General features: G+C 41.8%; 5 protein-coding genes across 5 annotated transcripts; 2 read left to right on the top strand and 3 right to left on the bottom strand.

Moving 5' to 3' along the window:
* Window positions 1–181: 181 nt before the first annotated feature.
* On the bottom strand, window positions 182–2,964 carry LOC128732075 (uncharacterized). Its single transcript, XM_053825241.1, has 4 exons — window positions 1,599–2,964; window positions 980–1,430; window positions 549–919; window positions 182–481 (listed from the first exon to the last, which is right to left on the bottom strand). Exons 1-4 carry the CDS (start codon window positions 2,962–2,964, stop codon window positions 195–197), a joined length of 2,475 nt encoding a protein of 824 aa, XP_053681216.1. The 3' UTR covers window positions 182–194.
* Window positions 2,965–3,322: 358 nt separating this feature from the next.
* Window positions 3,323–4,960, bottom strand: LOC128720546 (mitochondrial ribonuclease P catalytic subunit). Its single transcript, XM_053814221.1, has 2 exons — window positions 3,732–4,960; window positions 3,323–3,670 (listed from the first exon to the last, which is right to left on the bottom strand). The coding sequence occupies exons 1-2, from the start codon at window positions 4,949–4,951 to the stop codon at window positions 3,346–3,348; spliced, it is 1,545 nt and encodes a 514-aa protein (XP_053670196.1). The 5' UTR covers window positions 4,952–4,960; the 3' UTR covers window positions 3,323–3,345.
* A 440-nt stretch (window positions 4,961–5,400) lies between these two features.
* Window positions 5,401–6,327, bottom strand: LOC128730601 (polyubiquitin-B). The gene has a single exon (XM_053823674.1). The coding sequence runs from the start codon at window positions 6,325–6,327 to the stop codon at window positions 5,401–5,403; it is 927 nt and encodes a 308-aa protein (XP_053679649.1).
* A 1,529-nt stretch (window positions 6,328–7,856) lies between these two features.
* LOC128731526 (uncharacterized) lies at window positions 7,857–15,595 on the top strand. Its single transcript, XM_053824651.1, is given in 3 exon segments — window positions 7,857–8,548; window positions 9,942–15,387; window positions 15,389–15,595. Coding segments are annotated over 3 exon segments (6,204 nt in total). The 3' UTR covers window positions 15,455–15,595.
* A 937-nt stretch (window positions 15,596–16,532) lies between these two features.
* Window positions 16,533–18,822, top strand: LOC128721481 (programmed cell death protein 2-like). The gene is made up of 3 exons (XM_053815238.1): window positions 16,533–16,640; window positions 16,715–17,537; window positions 17,607–18,822. The coding sequence occupies exons 1-3, from the start codon at window positions 16,533–16,535 to the stop codon at window positions 18,035–18,037; spliced, it is 1,362 nt and encodes a 453-aa protein (XP_053671213.1). The 3' UTR covers window positions 18,038–18,822.
* Window positions 18,823–19,031: the final 209 nt, after the last annotated feature.

The following is a 19,031-nucleotide window of genomic DNA, read 5'->3' as shown; positions in this document are numbered from 1 at the left end:
CTAGAAATTAATTAAACATACCCTGACAGTGCGGAGCATGTAGGTTTTATCGAGCTCGGACTCCATTTGGAGTTCTACTGTAGCAGTTGTGCGATAAAAAAAACACGTGCTCAAAGTTACTGTTAATGGTTTCCAAGTTCTACTAATATTTTATTTACAGTAATATTTTAACAAACAACCCAATCACACACATCTTACATTCCGTCGAAGTTGTACTTGTTTTTTAATCTCCTGCGCACTAGCAAACCCTTGACTAGTTTAACCCAATTGTTTAGCACTTCGTTTAATTTCTTATCTTTCTTTTTCTGGATTGCCTCTTCCTGGTAGCGTTCCCAAGCATCCAGTAAGCGTTCGCGGTGTTCTTCACATATTACAATACCATCAAATATAGGATGATTTCCACCGGCGTGTACTCCAAAACCAACTACAGCTACAGCGTAGTCGATTTTCAGCTTCCGACATATGTGTGATAATCCGTATTCTGCAAAAATAAAAACTACGAATTAAAGCTGCCGCACTCAAAATCATACGGAAGCAAAACTACGTACGCTTGAGGTGAACTGTACCCTTCGGTATCATGCACTCCTGGAAAATTTCAATATTGCCAAATGCATTTCGCGGCACGATGCCTCCTACAGGCTCAGGTGGGATGTAGTCTTCTGTCTGCCAGTACCCAAACAGTTCCAGATCTATTTGCTCACGCCGCAGCTTAGACTTGACTATTTTATACGGTCCTTCGTGCATTCGGATGGTTTTCGCGTGTCGTAACCAAACCTCACGAGAATGCAGCATGTGTACGCACTCTCGAGCGTAAATGGGTTCGCCTGCAATGAACCCAAGAGGAGGTGCGTCCGGGGGATAGATTGCTTGGAATTTCTGTAAATGGATCTTCAAGCAGTACGATGGATGATTTTTGAATCTGAAAAGAATATCTCAGCGCTATAGTTTCCATGCAATATTTCTTAACAGTATAATATACCTAGCTACGGTTGTTGGCATCGGAGCACGAAATTTAAGCTGCCGAAATTCATGCTGTTCTCGCATGTAAGCCACGTCCACCATCGGAGGACGGTATCGTCTAAGCGCCTTCAGAAGCCATTTTCTATCAACTCTTTCCTTTAACGATTTCGATTCATTTTTCCACCAATAGCGTTCCGCCACATCGACAATGGTTCCGTCCGCCTCCCAGGCAAATACGTACACTGGCGGATCCTGAATACAATCAATAACCTGCTCCAAACAATCGATCTGTCCTATTCCAGCTTCTACTACAGCCCAACGCTGTTCGTTTTCCAGAAAACATTCAATCCAAAGGTCAAGTTCAGGCACACGTTGCATTATATTTGTTTCGTTTTTATCGTTACTCATCTTAGTTTTCAAATTTTTACTATCGCAGAGATTCGTTGAAGGTTTACGCTTCAAAAGTTTAGCTAGATTTGAAATTCCTGTGTTCGTATTTACTTGTTTGAATTCTTCTCCTATTCGTTTAGACGCTGGCTTTTTTCGGAAAAATTTTGAAGACACAAATTTTACAGCACGCTGTTCTGCGTCTAGACATTCCGGTGCTGATTTGCTATTAAATTTACAAATTTCATTACAATTGTCTGAAACGTTTGCTTTTAAATCGGATCGTGACTTCAACTTCCATAGTTTCGGTTTAGTACGAGAAACATCAATGCGACATTTTTTAACTGGAATCGAATCCTCACACATAACTTGATCATCCGCGCCATCTAGCTGCGATAGTTGGAGCCATCTTTGCATTTCCGGCTTATGTTTCAGTATTTCAGTAGTTGTCAAAGGCACATGGCCATAGCGTGCCTTGGAAGGAAATGCTTCACCACAGTGTTGGTCTTTGGCTTTTCGCGTTGGTTTAGCGGTTGGCGGGCGTTTAGGCATTACATCTAAATTAATGACTAGTCTTGAACGAACGCTTAGAAAACGCAGCAGAATAAGAAGCATTAAATTCAGCATTTTCCTACTAGATGCCATGCGAGAAACGAGCTGTGCTCCAATTGATGCAATTTTTATATTTTTTGCTGAACTTTTACTTGGGGTAAGCTGTATCACATCCTTATAATACACAACTATTGATTTGATAAAACTATCATCGATTGCCGCGGGTAATGATAAATCGCTGTTCGCTACCAAATCGTACACATGAGAAGCATATTCCACCAAACAATAATTGAGAATTCGGTTAATCTCGATTCCATGCGACAGAAGCAGCAACAGGTGTGTTTGATGCGTCGATAAGCATATTTTATTTCTTTTTTCTTGCTCCAATCTTCTTAAGCTCTGAGCTACATCAACTACCCTACCCGGTTGTAGGCTTTTGTTTGAAACAATTATTTCTAAGTCATTCTTCGCCTCAGTTTGTTCATCTTGTACATTTTCCCAATCGCGGTTATCATCTTTGACCGCATCCATCTGAAATATTCCTTCTGTTTGGGAAAGCAATGCAGAAACATCGCATATTCTCGTTTGAGACTCTTGCGATGCATTGTGTTTTTTAGTTGCTTGAGCCTTCGACGTGCTGCCTATGTTTGCTCCAGAGAGTATTTTGTTGAAATCAGACAATTGTGTATATATTTGATACATTCGGTCATCATCCTCTTGGGTGGTCGAATATTCTACATTTCTATCGAGAATGCAACCATCGTTTTCAGAATCTTCCTGTATCAAATCAACATTAACAGCATTCGTTGTACTATTGGGTTGGATTTGGAACACCGATGAAAAAAATGATTCGTTCAAGTTTATCATTTCTGGATTCACCAAGTGATCACCGACACTACTTGCATCGGAATCACTTTCTTCGTGCTGGTTTTCCGATGAAACTAAGGTCGTTCTTTCAACATTTTCCTGAAGTGTTTCACCGATGGCAGACACATTGCAGCATTCAACTTCGGGTGGATATTTTGAGGCAAGATCGGTATTTGAATTTGTTTGTTTTAATAACATCTTTTTTAATCTCCCTTTTGGTAAAGGTGTCGCGCAATACATTACGAATAACTAAGCTCTTTATATTTCCATCCAATGTTTATTACAAAAATGAAACCAATTAGGAAATAGCAAACAAATCCAGCTGTTTTGTTGTCATAACTTTTACTGTCAATGCTTGCTTCGAATGTTGTAATGTCATCTTAAAACGATCGTTACTTGTTCGTTATTATTATTTCGTACAAATTTTACTAAGCTAACGTATTATGTTGTCATTTTATATAGTTCTCAAATTGCTAATTTTGGTTTAGTTGTTCTACTTTGTCTATTGAAATAATAGAAGAAAAAATTATGCTGTTGGATCCAAACTAATGTATATTTCAAGATTTATTCTACTTTAAATTATTTTATACTCATACAAAGCCAATCATTTTGTTTTTCAACTTTCGGAATACGGTATCCATTTTCTACCAAGGGAACATGCCATCGGTTATCACAGGACTTATGGGCGTAAAGCTCATACTTAAATGGCGATTTAATCATAACTCGCCCATCTGATAGCACAGAGAGCAGCGAATATTGATGCTCCTGTTGCCAGCGCTTAAATACGACACTTAGATGATCACCTAACATAAACGAATGCTTTCTCATAAGATCTCTTGAAAAGAAATCAGTATTTGGACCACTCTCCAAGGCCGCATGTAGAAGGAAAGGATCATCGTGCGAACTGAAAGTAAAAGTTGTTGATTTATAAGCTCAAAACTAACCAGTACTTATAGTGTACTTACAGATCTTCAGTAAGGAATAAAAAACTGTTTTCTCGAATATATTTCATCTCTTTCGAACGCCATTTGTCCATATGTTGCCTGCCGATCACTAAAACACGTTTTTTTTGTCTCACATAATGACGAACGACGGCGGCAACCTGTTGGGAATAAACTGCTGGATTTTTCTGGTTTCCAGAAGAGAACGCAACATTCAAACCGTCGATCACCACATCGTAAGGTATCGTTTTGCTAAGAAAACTTTGAAAGCGTTTTAACTCTTCTGGAGTGGTACGATTAAAGATTTCTTTTCTGATAAAAACAGCTTCGATGAATTTATCTCTTAGCTCTTGAAACATTTCTTGGGGTACAACGATGCTAGAAAGGCTACCTTTACAATGAGAGCATTTGCCATTGTCTGTTATTCGTGTTTCATGCGCGCTAATGCCAAGCTCCTTCGGCAACGAAAGAAGCGCCTTTCCAACCCTTTTCGACAGGAATACAGAATGATCGCTGGTGAATTGTAGCATTCTCTGTAAATTGTTTGAGAATATTTGATCTTTTCTTCGACTGTAATCCAACCAGGCTAGAAAACAGTCATCATTGGGGATACGTTTATTTATGCACATTTCACAAAGCATTTTCCATCCGATAGACTCGTCACCAGACATGAATGATTTGGCAGCTATACAGTTGTACGACGAGCTATCTGGAGTTCCACTGATCTTGATCATTTCTAAAAGCTCCAGACTATGTTTCCAGTGCTTCGTTAATGTAAGGGCGTTAATAGCATGCTCGCAAGTATATGCATCAAGGATTGGATTTTGAACACGAAGATCGCTGTAAATGCGCCAGATATCGGCTTCATCCTCTTCATTCACTTGATCCTCCTTCAACCTATACAAGCGCAATAATTTTCCAGCTATAGCGAGATTTATTTTAAGCCCCTGTTGATGTAAATAATCTATATATGATTTTCCAATCCTTAGATTAGGGCACAATCCTAAAACCACGCTATCGACGTTGGTGTTATTGAAGCTTCGCTCGCTAAGAATATTCGTACGAATGTTTTTCCATTCCTCCACTGTCGGTATAATATTCATTGCAAGTTTGGCTTTAACTGTTTCAATTGTTGCCGTTGCAGGTTTGAGATGCGAATTTTTTTGATATACACCCGCGTAACAACGCACATTTCCGAAAAATAGCGACCGGAGTAGGCCCACTGCGCTTGAACGAAAATACATCTTGTACACATTAAACAAATGAATTTAACATATGCTTTGAAATGAACAATTTTGACAACTGATGTGTCATTCAGATGAATCAACCGCATTTTCTGGTAAGTTCATCTCCATGTGCAAAATTCAAATTAAAAAATTCAAACTAAGAATATGCCTTGTGAAGCACAGCGTTCCTTTAATTTAAAAATTTTGAAACGATACTTAACGTTTTATTCAAGAAAACAAATTTCAAGCTGCTAAGCATAAATACATAAAATATTTATTCGGGATATGGTACCCATTACGCATTATATCATGATGTGCAATTGTTTGATTCCATTGATTCATTTGGCAGGCTGGATGCTATTAAAGTTCAATGTTTTACCAACGGAATGAGTACGACAGCTGGCAGCTTTATGTTAATTTGTTTTCATCAGAGTCTTTTCATGGATAAAGCTTTTTACTATTGTAGCTCAAAAGAGTTGCATTCCACCCTTCAGTCGTAGAACAAGATGAATAGTAGATCCCTTGATGATGCTGTACTCCTGTAGTTGACGCCCGTCTTCTAGCTGTTTGCCGGCAAAAATCATTCGCTGTTGATTAGGAGGGATCTCCTCGCGCTCATCGATCTGTTTCTTGACACTCTCCACGGTGTCTTCAGGCTCTGTGTCTACCGCAATGGTCTTGCCAGTCAACATCTTCACGAAGATTTGCATACCACCTTTAAGGCGCAGTACTAAATGAATAGTAGATCCCTTGATGATACTGTATTCTTGTAGCTGACGCCCGTCTTCTAGCTGTTTGCCAGCAAAAATCATTCGCTGCTGGTTTGGCGGAATCTCTTCACGTTCATCGATCTGTTTCTTGACACTCTCCACCGTGTCTTCGGGTTCTGTGTCCACGGCAATGGTTTTGCCAGTCAACATCTTCACGAAGATTTGCATACCACCCTTAAGGCGCAGTACTAAATGAATAGTAGATCCTTTGATGATACTGTATTCTTGTAGTTGACGCCCGTCTTCAAGCTGTTTGCCGGCAAAAATCATTCGCTGCTGGTTTGGCGGGATCTCTTCACGTTCATCGATCTGTTTCTTGACACTCTCCACCGTGTCTTCGGGTTCTGTGTCCACTGCAATGGTCTTGCCAGTCAACATCTTCACGAAGATTTGCATACCACCTTTAAGGCGCAGTACTAAATGAATAGTAGATCCCTTGATGATGCTGTATTCTTGCAGTTGACGCCCATCTTCAAGCTGTTTGCCGGCGAAGATCATTCGTTGTTGATTAGGAGGGATCTCCTCGCGCTCATCGATCTGTTTCTTGACACTTTCCACTGTGGCTTCTGGCTCTGTGTCCACGGCAATGGTCTTGCCGGTCAACATCTTCACAAAGATCTGCATGATGCTTGCTGTGAAAATCACAAAATTCTAAATCTTAGCAACAGTCTTACCAAGTTTTATCTTATATTTAAGTTAGTATCTACACTCTTTTTACCTTTCTTTCCTTCACGTTAGGTAAACGCTGGTACTTCTTAAGGACGCTACTTGTATGATTCGTCCGAGCATTGATCGAAGGTTTTTATAGCGTTGATCGTTCTCTATGACATAATTACAATCGAACAACCTAATGTTGTATAGTTGCCAAAACAAAAACGAAACACAAAATCTGCCCAGACGTTGTCATTGACTTTGACCGCAAGCAAATATCATGCCAGAATTAGAGTCAATGTCCCATGTAGTAAAGTTTCAACAGCGTCTTGCAACCAATAGTTTTAGTAATAAACATGTATGAAAAATAACTCTTTAATACTAATGCTCACCGAAAATAATTAGAATAAAAATATAAATAAAATAAAAAATATTGGATTACGAGTATTTGAAAATACAAATAATTTTTAAGGCAAATTTATGATAGTTTGATACTTTAAATACTATGAAACAGTCCAAAATTATTCTAATAGAATCAAAAATATTCCAAGCAAATCATTTTGAACGTATAAATAAAATAGATTTTATTAAATAATGTAGAAAAATAAAAATTCTTGTGTAGATAGTAAGTCTAAAGTACGCGTTGTTAAAGAATGATGTACTTATAATATTTTTATACTTATGCTTTTATACTTTTGATGTACGTAATATTTTTATACTATATGAATGTGCAGTAGTATTGCTTTACAGGGCGATAGTAAACATTCAAACACGCGGAAGTTATTCGTTTCATTCTCATACTAGAAAACATAAATAGCAGACGAATCTAACAACACCATCGGAGCTTCTACAGCTTCGTATGAGGAGACGCGTCCTTTTGCGGCTTCTACTTTCATTTCGGGCTGATCCCTCCGCATTATACTATAAAAAGCTCACTAGCGGTGGGCTAAGGGCTCAGTTTTGCGTGGCTGCCATAAAACGATAGCTCTCTTACAAAAAAGACTAATCAATCGTCCACTGTACTTTTTTAGTCTGGTTTGAACTTTAATCAAACTACAAGAAAGGTCTAGTAAAATACAACTAGGTGAGTGTTCGCGATCGTGGTGCGCGCTTCATTGAAAGAGATCTGCATTTCATCGTAGACGACGAAAAGCGTCACATGGCGTCACGTAAATAAATGCAGCGTCAGTAACCTTCTACGTCGATCGGCGAACTTTTATTTTTATCTTCCTTTCATACATGCGTAATTTACTTTATGTGTGCATACACACTCAATTGGACGAAGAAAGCCACTAGCCATCCAAAGTAAAAATACTCTAACAAAGACGGCGAGTCTTAAACGGAGAAGAAAGCATGACTGGTACCGATGTCAAACATGTTTGAGCTCGCCATGGTTCTTTCCGTCATTAGCATTTCATTCGAGATGAAAACATGTTTTGCAATATGAACTACGACAATACATTCTAAAACATAGCATTACTTTATACACAGCCAGCAATAAAATGCAAATCTTTGTGAAAACCTTAACCGGGAAGACTATCACATTGGATGTCATTGCTACTGAAACGGTTTTGGATATTAAGAGCAAAATAGAGGAACGCGAGGGTATTGCGCCAGATCAGCAACGGATCATCTTTGCAGGAAAGCAGCTGGATAATGGACGGATTATATCTGACTACAATGTTCAACATGGATCCACCATGCATCTGGTACTTCGGTTAAAAGGAGGAATGCAAATCTTTGTTCGGATGCTAACAGGCAAAACCATTGCCATTGACACTGAACCGGAAGCCACGGTAGAAAGTGTCAAGAAACAGATCGATGAGCGCGAGGAGATCCCTCCTAACCAACAACGAATGATCTTTGCTGGCAAACAGCTTGAAGATGGGCGTCAACTGCAAGAATACAGCATCATCAAGGGATCTACTATTCATTTAGTACTGCGCCTTAAGGGTGGTATGCAGATCTTCGTGAAGATGTTGACTGGCAAGACCATTGCCGTGGACACAGAGCCCGAGGCCACAGTGGAGAGTGTTAAGAAACAGATCGATGAACGTGAAGAGATTCCGCCAAACCAGCAGCGAATGATTTTTGCCGGCAAACAGCTAGAAGACGGACGTCAACTACAAGATTACAGTATTATTAAAGGATCTACTGTTCATCTAGTTTTGCGGCTCAAAGGTGGGCATCGAATGTGAAACAACCACTTCCGTGTAAACCTTACCCACAATTCGTATCGAACTGCGGGCTTATAAATATAATGTATCTCGCTGCAGTTTATCAATGCTAGCGCATTAAAAACGAAACTAATAATTTCAATGCAATGCTGATATCACAAAAGTACGCACGAAATAAGTCAACGAAAAGGTGAAATATAAATATAAAATTTTTATATCAAAAGGCTAAATAGTTATTTATTCATTCTTTAATTCAATAGTTTTTTATTCATTCAATAATTCAATAAACATTTGAATGAATGGAGCATTCATTCTATTCATCGATATCACATACTGAATCATCATTCGGATTGTCACTGTTTCAACCAAACTACAAAATCGCTTGTGTTTATACATGAAGCTACACGTTAAGCACTTGTATGACGATGCTGCCTCTGTATTTATGCTTGTAGCATGATTACAGTAAAGTAAAATCAGCGTAAAAGAATATAAGGACGATATTTTTCTACAAAGCATAGGCTCAAAATGCTTTCGAAACAAAAACTACAAGGCACAAAGTGCAGACCCTTGTGTTGAACGTGTAGACTTGCCGTTACAATGCGCTGTATGCACCAGTGTTATAAAAGCGAAATAATTTGCATCGGGGAATAGTTGTCATCGCGTTAAGCTGGTGAACGGTTGTGTTTTGAGTGCATACTGTGTGTAATATTTTATTCTGTATTATATTTTATTTTACTTGTTGAATCAATCGTAAAAGGAAAGCATTGTTAATTAAGAGGTATTTGATAAGATTCTTAATTGCTAATACCATGAAATTTAGCCAAGGCTGAAATGATAAAAATTTGCAATGTTGGTGTATGCAAAATGACGTGTTTTTTTACCTAATACGTATATATTGTGTTGTAATAGCATAGCCTATTCTTCTGCAAAATTCTTCTTCGGGTATAGTTTAAATACTAAATTAACATTATACATCCGCTTATTAAGCAATGAAAAACAACTAATTGCGCTACGAATTGTTTTATTACCTTAGTCCAATGGAAGCCATTGAATAATGAAAAGGAGTGCAGTGTCATGAACAGTTTTATGACTCATTGCACTTCAAGTTCATTCAAGTTCATTGTATTCATTTCATATGCTATCCCTAACGAAATTCATGCAAATGTGAATCATTGTTTTTCCAAAGCAACTCAACTAAAATTATTTTACAAGTTGTTTAAGGCGATACATATGCATATCGCATCGTTAAGTAACTGTGTTTTTTAATAATCGAGTTAATCATTTTGTATAATTTACATTTTGCAAAATTTCAATATTATTCAATTGAATTTTAAAAAAGCATTTTGAAAGCTTCACAAACCGTAAGACTCGTTAATATTTATTATTGATTTCATGTATATTATTCGATAGAATCAACATGCAAATCTTCGTCAAAACTCTGACCGGAAAGACGATCACTCTCGAGGTGGAACCATCCGATACGATCGAGAACGTCAAGGCAAAGATTCAGGATAAGGAAGGAATCCCACCAGATCAACAGCGTCTTATCTTCGCCGGAAAGCAACTGGAAGATGGGCGTACCCTGTCGGATTACAACATCCAGAAAGAATCGACTCTGCATTTGGTGTTGCGTCTGCGAGGAGGCATGCAAATCTTCGTCAAAACTCTGACCGGCAAAACGATCACTCTCGAGGTGGAGCCATCCGATGCGATCGAGAACGTCAAGGCAAAGATTCAGGATAAGGAAGGAATCCCGCCAGATCAACAGCGTCTTATCTTCGCCGGAAAGCAACTGGAAGATGGTCGCACCTTGTCGGATTACAACATCCAGAAAGAATCGACTCTGCATTTGGTGTTGCGTCTGCGAGGAGGCATGCAAATCTTCGTCAAAACTCTGACCGGCAAAACGATCACTCTCGAGGTGGAGCCATCCGATACGATCGAGAACGTCAAGGCAAAGATTCAGGATAAAGAAGGAATCCCGCCAGATCAACAGCGTCTTATCTTCGCCGGAAAGCAGCTGGAAGATGGTCGCACCTTGTCGGATTACAACATCCAGAAAGAATCGACTCTGCATTTGGTGTTGCGTCTGCGAGGAGGCATGCAAATCTTCGTCAAAACTCTGACCGGCAAAACGATCACTCTCGAGGTGGAGCCATCCGATACGATCGAGAACGTCAAGGCAAAGATTCAGGATAAAGAAGGAATCCCGCCAGATCAACAGCGTCTTATCTTCGCCGGGAAGCAGCTGGAAGATGGTCGCACCTTGTCGGATTACAACATCCAGAAAGAATCGACTCTGCATTTGGTGTTGCGTCTGCGAGGAGGCATGCAAATCTTCGTCAAAACTCTGACCGGCAAAACGATCACTCTCGAGGTGGAGCCATCCGATACGATCGAGAACGTCAAGGCAAAGATTCAGGATAAGGAAGGAATCCCGCCAGATCAACAGCGTCTTATCTTCGCCGGAAAGCAGCTGGAAGATGGTCGCACCTTGTCGGATTACAACATCCAGAAAGAATCGACTCTGCATTTGGTGTTGCGTCTGCGAGGAGGCATGCAAATCTTCGTCAAAACTCTGACCGGCAAAACGATCACTCTCGAGGTGGAGCCATCCGATACGATCGAGAACGTCAAGGCAAAGATTCAGGATAAAGAAGGAATCCCGCCAGATCAACAGCGTCTTATCTTCGCCGGAAAGCAGCTGGAAGATGGTCGCACCTTGTCGGATTACAACATCCAGAAAGAATCGACTCTGCATTTGGTGTTGCGTCTGCGAGGAGGCATGCAAATCTTCGTCAAAACTCTGACCGGCAAAACGATCACTCTCGAGGTGGAGCCATCCGATACGATCGAGAACGTCAAGGCAAAGATTCAGGATAAAGAAGGAATCCCGCCAGATCAACAGCGTCTTATCTTCGCCGGGAAGCAGCTGGAAGATGGTCGCACCTTGTCGGATTACAACATCCAGAAAGAATCGACTCTGCATTTGGTGTTGCGTCTGCGAGGAGGCATGCAAATCTTCGTCAAAACTCTGACCGGCAAAACGATCACTCTCGAGGTGGAGCCATCCGATACGATCGAGAACGTCAAGGCAAAGATTCAGGATAAAGAAGGAATCCCGCCAGATCAACAGCGTCTTATCTTCGCCGGAAAGCAGCTGGAAGATGGTCGCACCTTGTCGGATTACAACATCCAGAAAGAATCGACTCTGCATTTGGTGTTGCGTCTGCGAGGAGGCATGCAAATCTTCGTCAAAACTCTGACCGGCAAAACGATCACTCTCGAGGTGGAGCCATCCGATACGATCGAGAACGTCAAGGCAAAGATTCAGGATAAGGAAGGAATCCCGCCAGATCAACAGCGTCTTATCTTCGCCGGAAAGCAACTGGAAGATGGTCGCATCTTGTCGGATTACAACATCCAGAAAGAATCGACTCTGCATTTGGTGTTGCGTCTGCGAGGAGGCATGCAAATCTTCGTCAAAACTCTGACCGGCAAAACGATCACTCTCGAGGTGGAGCCATCCGATACGATCGAGAACGTCAAGGCAAAGATTCAGGATAAGGAAGGAATCCCGCCAGATCAACAGCGTCTTATCTTCGCCGGAAAGCAGCTGGAAGATGGTCGCACCTTGTCGGATTACAACATCCAGAAAGAATCGACTCTGCATTTGGTGTTGCGTCTGCGAGGAGGCATGCAAATCTTCGTCAAAACTCTGACCGGCAAAACGATCACTCTCGAGGTGGAGCCATCCGATACGATCGAGAACGTCAAGGCAAAGATTCAGGATAAGGAAGGAATCCCACCAGATCAACAGCGTCTTATCTTCGCCGGAAAGCAACTGGAAGATGGTCGCACCTTGTCGGATTACAACATCCAGAAAGAATCGACTCTGCATTTGGTGTTGCGTCTGCGAGGAGGCATGCAAATCTTCGTCAAAACTCTGACCGGCAAAACGATCACTCTCGAGGTGGAGCCATCCGATACGATCGAGAACGTCAAGGCAAAGATTCAGGATAAGGAAGGAATCCCGCCAGATCAACAGCGTCTTATCTTCGCCGGAAAGCAGCTGGAAGATGGTCGCACCTTGTCGGATTACAACATCCAGAAAGAATCGACTCTGCATTTGGTGTTGCGTCTGCGAGGAGGCATGCAAATCTTCGTCAAAACTCTGACCGGCAAAACGATCACTCTCGAGGTGGAGCCATCCGATACGATCGAGAACGTCAAGGCAAAGATTCAGGATAAGGAAGGAATCCCGCCAGATCAACAGCGTCTTATCTTCGCCGGAAAGCAGCTGGAAGATGGTCGCACCTTGTCGGATTACAACATCCAGAAAGAATCGACTCTGCATTTGGTGTTGCGTCTGCGAGGAGGCATGCAAATCTTCGTCAAAACTCTGACCGGCAAAACGATCACTCTCGAGGTGGAGCCATCCGATACGATCGAGAACGTCAAGGCAAAGATTCAGGATAAGGAAGGAATCCCACCAGATCAACAGCGTCTTATCTTCGCCGGAAAGCAACTGGAAGATGGTCGCACCTTGTCGGATTACAACATCCAGAAAGAATCGACTCTGCATTTGGTGTTGCGTCTGCGAGGAGGCATGCAAATCTTCGTCAAAACTCTGACCGGCAAAACGATCACTCTCGAGGTGGAGCCATCCGATACGATCGAGAACGTCAAGGCAAAGATTCAGGATAAGGAAGGAATCCCGCCAGATCAACAGCGTCTTATCTTCGCCGGAAAGCAGCTGGAAGATGGTCGCACCTTGTCGGATTACAACATCCAGAAAGAATCGACTCTGCATTTGGTGTTGCGTCTGCGAGGAGGCATGCAAATCTTCGTCAAAACTCTGACCGGCAAAACGATCACTCTCGAGGTGGAGCCATCCGATACGATCGAGAACGTCAAGGCAAAGATTCAGGATAAGGAAGGAATCCCACCAGATCAACAGCGTCTTATCTTCGCCGGAAAGCAACTGGAAGATGGCCGTACCTTGTCGGATTACAACATCCAGAAAGAATCGACTCTGCATTTGGTGTTGCGTCTGCGAGGAGGCATGCAAATCTTCGTCAAAACTCTGACCGGCAAAACGATCACTCTCGAGGTAGAGCCATCCGATACGATCGAGAACGTCAAGGCAAAGATTCAGGATAAGGAAGGAATCCCGCCAGATCAACAGCGTCTTATCTTCGCTGGAAAGCAGCTGGAAGATGGTCGCACCTTGTCGGATTACAACATCCAGAAAGAATCGACTCTGCATTTGGTGTTACGTCTGCGAGGAGGCATGCAAATCTTCGTCAAAACTCTGACCGGCAAAACGATCACTCTCGAGGTGGAGCCATCCGATACGATCGAGAATGTCAAGGCAAAGATTCAGGATAAGGAAGGAATCCCGCCAGATCAACAGCGTCTTATCTTCGCCGGAAAGCAGCTGGAAGATGGTCGCACCTTGTCGGATTACAACATCCAGAAAGAATCGACTCTGCATTTGGTGTTGCGTCTGCGAGGAGGCATGCAAATCTTCGTCAAAACTCTGACAGGCAAAACGATCACTCTCGAGGTGGAGCCATCCGATACGATCGAGAATGTCAAGGCAAAGATTCAGGATAAAGAAGGAATCCCGCCAGATCAACAGCGTCTTATCTTCGCCGGAAAGCAGCTGGAAGATGGTCGCACCTTGTCGGATTACAACATCCAGAAAGAATCGACTCTGCATTTGGTGTTGCGTCTGCGAGGAGGCATGCAAATCTTCGTCAAAACTCTGACCGGCAAAACGATCACTCTCGAGGTGGAGCCATCCGATACGATCGAGAACGTCAAGGCAAAGATTCAGGATAAGGAAGGAATCCCGCCAGATCAACAGCGTCTTATCTTCGCCGGAAAGCAGCTGGAAGATGGTCGCACCTTGTCGGATTACAACATCCAGAAAGAATCGACTCTGCATTTGGTGTTGCGTCTGCGAGGAGGCATGCAAATCTTCGTCAAAACTCTGACCGGAAAGACGATCACTCTCGAGGTGGAGCCATCTGATACGATCGAGAACGTCAAGGCAAAGATTCAGGATAAGGAAGGAATCCCACCAGATCAACAGCGTCTTATCTTCGCCGGAAAGCAACTGGAAGATGGTCGCACCTTGTCGGATTACAACATCCAGAAAGAATCGACTCTGCATTTGGTGTTGCGGCTGCGAGGAGGCATGCAAATCTTCGTCAAAACTCTGACCGGCAAAACGATCACTCTCGAGGTGGAGCCATCCGATACGATCGAGAACGTCAAGGCAAAGATTCAGGATAAGGAAGGAATCCCGCCAGATCAACAGCGTCTTATCTTCGCCGGAAAGCAGCTGGAAGATGGTCGCACCTTATCGGATTACAACATCCAGAAAGAATCGACTCTGCATTTGGTGTTGCGTCTGCGAGGAGGCATGCAAATCTTCGTCAAAACTCTGACCGGCAAAACGATCACTCTCGAGGTGGAGCCATCCGATACGATCGAGAACGTCAAGGCAAAGATTCAGGATAAGGAAGGAATCCCGCCAGATCAACAGCGTCTTATCTTCGCCGGAAAGCAGCTGGAAGATGGTCGCACCTTGTCGGATTACAACATCCAGAAAGAATCGACTCTGCATTTGGTGTTACGTCTGCGAGGAGGCATGCAAATCTTCGTCAAAACTCTGACCGGCAAAACGATCACTCTCGAGGTGGAGCCATCCGATACGATCGAGAATGTCAAGGCAAAGATTCAGGATAAAGAAGGAATCCCGCCAGATCAACAGCGTCTTATCTTCGCCGGAAAGCAGCTGGAAGATGGTCGCACCTTGTCGGATTACAACATCCAGAAAGAATCGACTCTGCATTTGGTGTTGCGTTTGCGAGGAGGAATCAGAATACACGTGCATACTGCGCCTGGAGTAGCATATACCTTGGAGATGCAGCCAACCGACAGTGTAAAACGCGTGAAACTTATAATCCAGGATAAATGCGGTATCCCGGTCAATGAGCAAAGTCTTGTATTCAATAGAAAGCGTTTGACAAAGAACATGAGCACTTTGTCGTCCCACAAAATAACAGAGAATTCAAATCTTGACATAGAATGGCTTATTCCTGGAAGTTTGAATTCGAAATGTATTAAAATGAAAACAATAAACGAGGAATTAAATTAACGATAAAAAGATTGTTAAATTATACTTGAAGCTGTAGCTGTACGAAATATGTTTAGTTCCTATATTAATATACGGCTCTAAGACATGAACCTTGTCTACAGTTGACAATATCCTTTCAACCGCGTACGAAATCAAGAGGCTTATGGAAGAAAAAGAAAGCGACCAAAATATATTTCTGGTCTTCTGGTGTATGTAGAAGCACAATGGATGAAGCATTATAAAGATGGGCTGGTTGAATCATTATAATGGGACATGACCCTTCCGTTATAGTCGTTATCGGTTGTCCACGTGGCGAGGAAGGTCCAAATTGAGAAGAAATGATGGCTTTGATGCATCCGAAAAAAGCCAAGGATTAGTCATATGGAAAAGACATTGCACGACCGCGAGAGATTCCAGTTTCTTCCAGAACAGGCAAAAATCAAATATCATTTTTGAAAAATATATTATGTGATAAAAACTTGACGAAAACAGAATTTAAACTATACTGTCACGTGTGACGGTTTTCATGTCAAATTGCTTATATGGAAGTGTGTGAAAGAACATTTGTTTTGATTTGCACTTTTCTGGAAAAGATTTCTGCTGCTGGTTATGTTGAAATCGATATTAAATCCTTGTTTTCGAGCAAGGCTGTAGAATTAAAGTGAATGATAGTTATTAAATAGAAACAAATTCGCTAGAGCACTGAACTAATATAAAACTGTTAGTGTGTGTTTTAACTTACCACAAGTTCTCTAAAAAGACCGAGAGGACGAAAAATTTAAATATATCTGTTCTCGCAGGGTTGCAGCTGATTTCGTTGCGGATACATACGGGTACGGGTTTCGAGTGAAATGGCAAAAAAACAGACATTGGTGCTGTTAGGATTCGAAGATGAACCAATCGCTGAGAAAGATCGACCGTACCTATCGTGTACTACGAATAAAATTGGCGGACGTGCTGTAAGTTGTGTGGTACTCATGCGTCCGAATAATCAATAATTATGTATCCTTTGTTCGTCTTCAACACGTTGTAGGATTGGCCTGCAGATGCGGTAGAAATCCAGCCATGCATGTTATGTGGTCAACAGAGACCTCTTATTGTGCAAATTTACGCTCCACTGGATGATTCGCAATTCCACCGTACGCTGTATGTATTTGCATGTTTAAACGCACCCTGTTCAACGCAATCCCAAGCATGGACATGCGTTCGAATACAATCGCTAGAAAAAAGCTCTCCCGGAGCAGAAGGTGTCGAAGCACGGTCTCTTAAGTTGGTATCGAAGGATACTGCTATATCGTGGTGTAGCAATGCCGACGATTGGGGTGACGAGGAAGATGGAACCATGGGTATTTGCGCAAAGGAAGAGTTCAATACGTCAGCCTTTGTACGGGTAGATACGAATAATGTTGCAAATACAGAGCAACTACTTAACGAGGAGAACGGCAACGTGATTCAGTATGAAAAAGTCTCAGATGAAGATGACGAAAGCAATTCGATGGAAGCTGATCCTGTGCCGGGTTTTGAAAGTCTACGAGTGGACGAAACGAATGCCAATGCCCGAGGAGATGGACGGTCTTCTGGTGCGACAGGTGGGGAGCTTATTGACAATTTGTACACTACGAGGGCTTCAGCTGAAATAGAAGGACTAGAAGCGGAAATAGTCGTTGTAGACACACCCATTTCACCAAAGCGTGACTTGATCGCACTGCTTAAGCAACCGCAAGTAGTGCCACGAAGTATTGCAGATGTGACATTGCGCGGTTTATACATTAGCGTTGATGAAGAACGATCAAATGCGCCGCTTGTTATCGATCATGTACGGGAGCTTCTGGCAGAATACCAGCGACATGAAGATGGTATGTACACATTCGTTATGAAAACGTTAAAAACGTTATGAAGCTTGATATTCATATACTTCATTACAGGTAAATTAATCCCCGACAGTCCAACAGAAAACGTAGCCTCGGGTACAAAACAACAGCCCAATCCTAGTCACGATCAAGAGCTGTACGAAAAAGGCGTGCCAATGCACGGTGATATGATGTTTCACTCTTTTCTGAGTAAACTGCAGGAAAATCCGGGTCAAATATTACGCTACTCTCGCAATGCCATACCACTGCTGATTGCACCCATCAAAGAGATCTCGGTGCCGCCATATTGCCAGTATTGTAAAAATGAAATGATTTGCGAAATTCAACTGCTGCCTACGCTTATCGAGAAGCTGCGATTCGAGGTGAACGGAGATCGTGTGCCCATTGATTTTGGCAATGTCCTCGTTTGGACGTGCGTTAAAAGTTGTTGGGATACACCGGATAAAATGCGCCAGGAGCTGGTTTTGATTCAAATCGAATCATAAATATTTTCTGGACATTGTTCTGATAGTAGTTCAGAAGCACACATCATTCTTCCACATGCCTTTTGGAAAGATATAAGCGGATCAGAACGGTGGGAAGAATCTCGTGGAAGTTATAGTTGACTTGAACATCGCTATGGTAGCCCCAGGACAAACATTTAGGTAAACCGAAGATCATGCATTGAAATCATCGTCAATTGGATAGTTACCTTAGATACAGCTCTGTGGCTCTGAGCTATAAAAGTATAACGTATCAGCATTTTATTAAGCAAAAAAGGTAGAACTGACCGTGGATGGATGCTCCATTTTTCGGTAAACATTTTATCGTATTTTACAAGAGTGATTGTTCAAACCGATTTTAGCATCGATAATGTAATGGAAGGTTTAACGAGAATTATCCCTATTCTAAACTCTGTAGAATTAATGTGATACGACAAAACTACCCCGAAGCAAACATAAACGACCGAGATTTCTTTTTGCGAGATGGAACGCTAACACGTATGAGACTTCCTATGTGGGATGGAACGCTAACACGTACCACCTACCCTTCGTTTAAAGCAGCTGTACCGTCCGGATTTATTTGTAGCAGTTTGTTTCATTTGTATTTTATCAGATGTTTGATACGTTTACCAAATGACTTACGATACAAGTACATCCTACTCGATTTCATAAGTATGTTTAAACATTAGCATATGTGTTGTATGGCGGCCAAACGAGCAGCAAAGATTGCGGAATGAGAACGATAGCGCAGTAGTGATGTTACCAACTTATACCCTAGATTTTGAAAAACCAACAATGAAGTTGAATGCATTTTAATGTTTTCTTCCAAATTCAAATAAAACTAAAATAAAGTTATGAAAGCGTTTGTGTTAGCTTATAACATTAAAAAAAACAAATGTTATAATTTATTGTTTAAATAATTTTAAGCAAGTGCGTCAAAGTATTTTGCTAAAATTTCACTGGTTTCATTTTGTGAGTGAAAAAATCCCAGTCGAAT

Source organism: Anopheles nili, chromosome 2 (assembly GCF_943737925.1).
Source record: "Anopheles nili chromosome 2, idAnoNiliSN_F5_01, whole genome shotgun sequence".
Classification (NCBI taxonomy): Eukaryota; Metazoa; Arthropoda; class Insecta; order Diptera; family Culicidae; genus Anopheles; species Anopheles nili.
Note: the sequence above shows the minus strand (reverse complement) of the source record. Positions and strands in the feature narration are given on the sequence as shown.

Coding starts and splice junctions, on each gene's coding strand:
- LOC128720546 (XM_053814221.1), bottom strand. CDS start 4,951: ATGTATTTTCGTTCAAGCGCAGTGGGCCTACTCCGGTCGCTATTTTTC. Junction 3,671..3,731: donor TTATTCCTTACTGAAGATCT/GTAAGTACACTA, acceptor TTTTACTTTCAG/TTCGCACGATGATCCTTTCC.
- LOC128721481 (XM_053815238.1), top strand. CDS start 16,533: ATGGCAAAAAAACAGACATTGGTGCTGTTAGGATTCGAAGATGAACCA. Junction 16,641..16,714: donor ATAAAATTGGCGGACGTGCT/GTAAGTTGTGTG, acceptor AACACGTTGTAG/GATTGGCCTGCAGATGCGGT. Junction 17,538..17,606: donor ATACCAGCGACATGAAGATG/GTATGTACACAT, acceptor ACTTCATTACAG/GTAAATTAATCCCCGACAGT.
- LOC128732075 (XM_053825241.1), bottom strand. CDS start 2,964: ATGTTATTAAAACAAACAAATTCAAATACCGATCTTGCCTCAAAATAT. Junction 920..979: donor ATGCCAACAACCGTAGCTAG/GTATATTATACT, acceptor TATTCTTTTCAG/ATTCAAAAATCATCCATCGT. Junction 482..548: donor GGGTACAGTTCACCTCAAGC/GTACGTAGTTTT, acceptor TTATTTTTGCAG/AATACGGATTATCACACATA.
- LOC128730601 (XM_053823674.1), bottom strand. CDS start 6,327: ATGCAGATCTTTGTGAAGATGTTGACCGGCAAGACCATTGCCGTGGAC.